Here is a 7116-nt window from a genome sequence, read left to right on the forward strand (position 1 = left end):
ATCGGGTGGATTCGACTGCCTACTTTGCAACACTTTATTCTATTCTCTAAGATGGTCAAGAATACCTGGAACGCAGTTGCTAAGAGGTCATCTGTGGACCTAACCTCCAAAGGATTTGGATATTTCTTTAATCAGTGGGGCACAGTCCTATAATTCCAGCACTTAAAAGACAAAGATAGGTAAATCTTGGTGAGGTCAAGACCAGCCTGGGATACAGAGCAAGTTCCAAGTTCCAGAACAGCCAGTGATACTTGGAAAAACCCTGTTCAAAAAGACAAAAAAGAAAAGAAAAGAAAGGAGTTGGACATTTCATAATTTATCCCCTCTGCTGCTGAGCTGGCAATCATTAGTTTTCCCAAAATTGCCATTTTAAAAATAGATTGATGATGCAGTCCATTTATTTGTCACTCCAGACCTATCACATCTGACAAACATCATGATTCTGAGATATGCTGTCTTGGGGCTCTTTCTCATATTTCAGTTATGTGTTGGTGTCATAGGGAACACATCACTGTTCATTTTATATATTTACACTTTCTTCTTTAAGCCTCATTTTAAGAAGTTAATAGATTTGCTTTTCATGCACCTGACAATAGCTAATATGGTGACGATCATATTCACGTTGATACCGGATATCGTGGCATCCTTTGGAGTACCCCATTTTCTGGATGATGTTGGTTGTAAGGTTGTTTTATGTATATACAGAATTTCCCGCGGTCTGTCCATCAGTACCACCTGTATTCTAAGCACATTTCAAGCTGTCACCGTGACTCCCAGTAATTCTCAGTGGGTTTGGCTTAAGCACAAGCTATCAATGTGGACGTTTTCTTCCCTACTCTGCTCCTGGCTCATTAACCTGACCATCTATGGATTTGTGGTTGAAATGGTAATAGCCAAAACCAATTTTACGCATGTTGGAAATGGATATTTGCATGCTTACTGTCAAAACAGGAATTTTGGGAACAATAATCCAGGATCATTTTTGAGTATCATATTCATGTATGATCTCTTTTATGTGGCCATCATGATGTGGACCAGCCTGTACATGGTAATTCTCCTCTACAGACACCGCAAGAGAGCCCAGTATCTCCGCAGCACAAGCCTCTCCAGCCAGCAATCTCCTGAGCTCAGAGCCACTCACAGCATCTTGCTGCTGGTGAGCTGTTTTGTGATCTTGTATTGGTTGAACAACTTTATCACCCTTTATGGGTTTTATGCACAAACAAAAATTCCAAGATTGGAGGGAATTAATTCATTTTGTGCAACATGCTATCCAACCATCTGCCCTTTTTTAATAATGAAGAATAATAAACTTATTTTGCACTTCACTTCTTCCTTTTCGGCACTGAGAATGACCTGTTTTCAACATGCACTCCGTAGATGAATTGAAACCCACACTTTGTCATTGTTTGAACACTTCTTCATTATTCCCCTGAGAATGAAGAATTTAAATATGGACCTCAAATACCTGATATGACCTTAGTTATAACTCAGACATTCTGTTTGCTATTAAAATTCATGAAATTAACATTTTTCTTTAATACAACTCTGTGTTCATAATTTTAATAATTTCAACATCTAATGGACTAAAGTTAACACTTTGGGAAAAATGAATTCATTTTAAGTATTTTGAACAATAGTCTACTTCTCTATTTTTCTCTATTAAAATACTTCTAATTAAAATTTTAAAATACCCTTTGGAGCTTTGGTTGATTTTGTGAAGTGTTCTGACCTAAGGAATTTCTTTTAACCATTGAACAAATGAATTTCCCTATCTTAACTGTTACCTACCTAAGGTACTGCTGTGGGCGGGACTCTTTAGTGTTATAACTGACAGGTATACAATGGATATCCTAGTACCATAGCCGTCTTAATTTACTGTTTCCCTATGTTTTTAATTATTTCTTTTATTTTTGAAATTATGATATAACTAAAACATTTCTCCCGCTTCTTTTCTGTCCTTCAAATCCATTTGTATATGTGTCTCCTTTTTCTTTCTCAAATTCAAGGCCTCTTTTATTAAATTAATTATTGTTACATACGTGTGTGTGTGTTTGTCTGTATGTGTGTTTTTGTGTGTGTCCCTAAATACATGAAAGCTACCTACTCAGTTGCTATAATGTTACCTGTATTTATGTACTCGGGGCTGACCACTTGGTATTGGATAACCAATTGGTGTGCTCTTTCCTGGGGATGACTATTTCTCCCACTCCTGTCTTTCCTTAGTTGTGTACAGTTCTTTGTGTAGGATGCAGGCCTCCTAAGTGTAGTCTTCATACAGCATCAATGAAATTTCTCTTTGTGACAATGGAGATCATTAGAGAAAACCACGACCAATCGAAATGCAGAATAGTGAATCCCAGTCCCATTGGCTGTATGTGCAATACAGCTTCTGCACCTAAGGCTCAGGGAACATTGATGAAGGCAGGACAGAAGGTTTAAAGAGCCCATGGATGAGAGAATCGACTGTGGGAATGTATTACCTGGAAATATCAGAAGTTGCACCCATGGAGTATCACCAACCTGGCTGTTTAATATTTGTTGTATTTTTTCTTTTTTAAAAAACTTTAATTGACTGCTATGTTCAGCTAGTCCGGATTTATCCCAGGCTTTTTCAGACCTAGGCCAGCTGGCCTTGGTGAGTTCCCGATAGAACATCCCCATTGTCTCAGTGTGTGGGTGCACCCCTCGTGGTCCTGAGTTCCTTGCTCGTGCTCCGTCTCCTTCTGCTCCTGATTTGGACCTTGAGATTTCTGTCCGGTGCTCCCGTGTGGGTCTCTGTCTCTGTCTCCTTTCATCGCCTGATGAAGGTTAATAATCAGGAGGATGCCTATGTGTTTGTCTTTGGATTCACCTTCTTATTTAGCTTCTCTAGGAACATGAATTATAAGCTCAATGTCCTTTATTTATGGCTAGATACCAAATATGAGTGAGTACATCCCATGTTCCTGGACAATGAGGAATACTGAGAACTCAAGAACAATCGCAGTGGGTTTTTGATCCTACTGCACGTACTGGCTTTGGGGGAACCTAGGCAGATTGGATGCTCACCTTATGAGATCTCTATAGAGGTGGGCGGTCCTTGGGCTTCCCACAGGTCAGGGAACCCTGATTGCTCTTCGAGCAGATGAGGGAGGGGAATTGATCGGGGGAGGGGGAGGGAAATGGGAAGCGGTTGCGGGGAGGAGGCAGAAATCCTTAATAAATAAATAAATGAAAAAAACTTTAATTGAAATAGAATTATATCACTTTCTCATTGCCTTTTCTCCTTCCATCCCTCCCAACTACCTTCTCTCAAACTCTTTCTTGTCATATCCTCCCATACACTCTCAAATTGATAGCCAATTTTTTACTATTGTTACATACACATATATGCATATATATACGTATACAAATAGATATCGATACAATCTGATAGGGGTGTTTCTGTTGTTTCTAATATTTCAGTGTTGACCATTCTGTATTGGACCACAATGAAGGGGATTCGTCCCTAGGTGAGAATAATTTTGTCCATAGGGACAAAAGCACACAGGTCACCACAACAGACGTCCTCCATATATATCCACAAAGAAACAACCACTTGACTCACAAGAAGCCAAAAATGCGGGGCGCTGGGACCGAATCTGAACCGGGATGACATAGGGGTGGCCGGTAGCTCCTTTGTTCCCATAGCCTGCCCGCAGCGAGCGGGGTGTGCCCTTTGTTCGCGAGCTAACCAAGCAGCGCAGAGTTTCGATCTGGGCACCGAGTGAAACATCATTGTGGTGAGTGAGTGCTGCGGCAGCTGGGATCATACCTCAGCCCGCCCACACTTCCTGGCCATCCTACAGGTGCTATACTGCCCAAACCCCCTCTCTCTTCCTATCCCACTCAGCTTACATCCAGATCCCCACACCCCCTGTCTCCCTCCCTCCTTTGGGGCATAGCGCCTCCCTGCCCAGCCTGCTAGGGCGCTGGGACCGAATCTGAACCGGGAGGACATAGGGGTGGCCGGTAGCTCCTTTGTTCCCATAGCCTGCCCGCAGCGAGCAGGGTGGGCCCTTTGTTTGCGAGCTAACCAAGCAGCGTGGAGTTTCGTTCTGGGCACCGAGTGAAACATCATTGTGGAGAAACATCTCTGGGGAGTGACATCACTGGGAAGGTACATCAGTGGGCAAGAAGACCTGATCCTATAAAAGAAGATCCAAAGGGGAGTATTGGGAGGAAGAGATGGGCAGACGCCAATGCAGGAATTCTCCCAACAATCTGAAAAACAACACGAAACCACCAGAAGCCAGTGACCCCACAACAGGAGGACATGAACACCTTAATCAAGAAGAAGTAGAAAAAACTGACTTCATGAAAGTGATTGACACCCTTAAACAGCATATAAAAAACGCCCTTATAGAAATGGATGAGAAGTATAATAGAAAGTTCGAGGAATTGAGTAAATCAGTGAATGATACCCTAGGAAACCAAGGAAAAACAATCAAGCAGATAATGGAAACAGTTCATGACTTGAAAACTGAAATGGAGGCAAAGAAGAAAACACAAACAGAGGGCCGACTGGACATGGAAAATCTAGGTAAACGAATAGAGACTACAGAATCAAGTATAACCAGCAGAATACAAGAGATAGAAGAAAGAATCTCAGATTCTGAGGATAACATAGAGAAAATAAACACTCTGATCAAAGAAAACAGCAAGTCCAACAAACTCTCATCACAAAACATTCAGGAAATATGGGACACAATAAAAAGACCAAACCTAAGAATAATTGGAGTAGAAGAAGGAGAAGAAGTGCAGCTCAACGGTACAGAAAATATACTTAATAAAATTATAGAAGAAAACTTTCCCAACCTGAAGACAGATGTACCTATGAAGGTTCAAGAAGCATACAGAACACCAAATAGGCTGGATCAAAAGAAAACATCCCCTCGCCATATAATAATCAAAACACAAAATATACAGAATAAAGAAAGAGTATTAAGAGCCGCAAAGGAAAAAGGCCAAGTTACTTATAAAGGTAAACCTATCAGACTTACACCTGACTTCTCTATGGAAACCATGAAAGCCAGAAGGTCCTGGATAGATGTTCTCCAAAAACTAAGAGACCACGGATGCAAGCCCAGACTACTATATCCAGCCAAACTTTCATTCACTATAAATGGAGAAAACAAAATTTTCCAGGATAAAAACAAATTTAAACAATACGTAGCCACAAATCCAGCCTTACAGAAAGTAATAGAAGGAAAATCACTAACCAAGGAGTCCAACAATGACCACAATAACTCAGACATCTAGAGACCCTTCACCAGCACAACTCAAAGAAGGGAAACACACAAACTCTACTACTAAAAAAAAATGACCAGAGTTAACAACCACTGGTCATTAATATCACTTAATATCAATGGGCTCAACTCACCTATAAAAAGGCACAGGCTAAGAGATTGGATAAGAAAACAGGATCCAACATTCTGCTGTCTACAAGAAACACACCTCAACCACAAAGACAGGCACCTACTCAGAGTAAAGGGCTGGGAAAAGGCCTATCAAGCAAATGGACCTAAGAAACAAGCAGGTGTGGCCATACTAATTTCTAACAAAGTTGACTTCAAACTTAAATCAATCAGAAGAGATGGAGAGGGACATTTTATACTCATAACAGGAACAATTCATCAGGAAGAAGTCTCAACCCTGAATATCTATGCCCCTAATATAAAAGCACCCACGTACGTAAAAGAAACATTACTAAAACTCAAGGCAGCCATCAAACCGCACACACTAATAGTAGGAGACTTCAACACTCCTCTCTCACCAATGGACAGGTCAATCAGACAGAAACCTAACAGAGAAATTAGAGAATTAATGGAGGTAATGAAGCAAATGGACTTAACAGACATCTATAGATTATTCCACCCAAAGAGGAAAGAATATACCTTCTTCTCTGCAGCTCATGGAACCTTCTCAAAAATTGACCACATACTTGGGAACAAAGCGAACTTACACAGATGATATGATAGTGTACATAAGCGACCCCAAAAACTCCACCAAAGAACTCCTACAGCTGATAAACAGCTTTAGTAATGTGGCAGGATACAAGATCAACTCCAAAAAATCAGTCGCCCTCTTATACACAAAGGATATGGAAGCAGAGAGGGAAATCAGAGAAGCTTCACCATTCACAATAGCCAAAAACAGCATAAAATATCTTGGGGTACATCTAACCAAGGAAGTGAAAGATCTATTTGACAAGAACTTTAAGGCATTGAAGAAAGAAATTGAAGAGGATACCAAAAAATGGATGGACCTCCCTTGCTCTTGGATTGGGAGGATCAACATAGTAAAAATGGCAATTCTACCAAAGGCTATTTATAGATTCAATGCAATCCCCATCAAGATCCCATCAAAATTCTTCACAGATCTGGAGAGGACAATAATCAACTTTGTATGGAAAAACAAAAAACCCAGGATAGCCAAAACAATCCTATACAATAAAGGATCTTCTGGAGGCATTACCATCCCTGACTTCAAACTCTATTACAGAGCTACAGTAATGAAAACAGTGTGGTACTGGCATAAAAACAGAGAAGTCGACCAATGGAATCGTATAGAAGACCCGGATTTTATCCCACAAACCTATGAACACCTGATTTTCGATAAAGGAGCTAAAAGTATAAAATGGAAGAAAGAAAGCATCTTCAACAAATGGTGCTGGCACAACTGGATGTCATCTTGTAGAAGAATGAAAATAGACCCTTATCTATCACCGTGCACAAAACTCAAGTCCAAATGGATTAAAGACCTCAATATCAGCCCGAACACACTGAACCTGATAGAAGAGAAAGTGGGAAGTACCCTACAGGAGCTGGGCACAGGAGATCGCTTCCTATGTATAACCCCAGAAGCACAGACATTAAGGGCAACATTGAATAAATGGGACCTACTTAAACTGAGAAGCTTCTGTAAAGCAAAGGACATAGTCAATAAGACACAAAGGCAACCTACTGATTGGGAGAAGATCTTCACCAACCCCACAACAGACAAAGGTCTGATCTCCAAAATATATAAAGAACTCAAGAAACTAGACTTTAAAATGCTAATTAACCCAATTAAAAAATGGGGCACTGAACTGAA

The 7116-nt window shown here is 40.6% G+C and overlaps 1 protein-coding gene across 1 annotated transcript; it reads left to right on the forward strand.

The window, feature by feature from the left end:
* Positions 1-436: 436 nt before the first annotated feature.
* LOC121449903 (vomeronasal type-1 receptor 4-like) lies at positions 437-1384 on the forward strand. The gene has a single exon (XM_041654566.1). It carries the CDS (start codon positions 437-439, stop codon positions 1382-1384), a length of 948 nt encoding a protein of 315 aa, XP_041510500.1.
* The last annotated feature ends 5732 nt before the right edge of the window (positions 1385-7116 follow it).

The sequence above is a fragment of the Microtus oregoni genome, unplaced genomic scaffold, assembly GCF_018167655.1.
Source record: "Microtus oregoni isolate MIOR12 unplaced genomic scaffold, Mior012 000006F_ref0000085, whole genome shotgun sequence".
NCBI classification, from domain to species: Eukaryota; Metazoa; Chordata; class Mammalia; order Rodentia; family Cricetidae; genus Microtus; species Microtus oregoni.

Coding starts and splice junctions, on each gene's coding strand:
- LOC121449903 (XM_041654566.1), top strand. CDS start 437: ATGATTCTGAGATATGCTGTCTTGGGGCTCTTTCTCATATTTCAGTTA.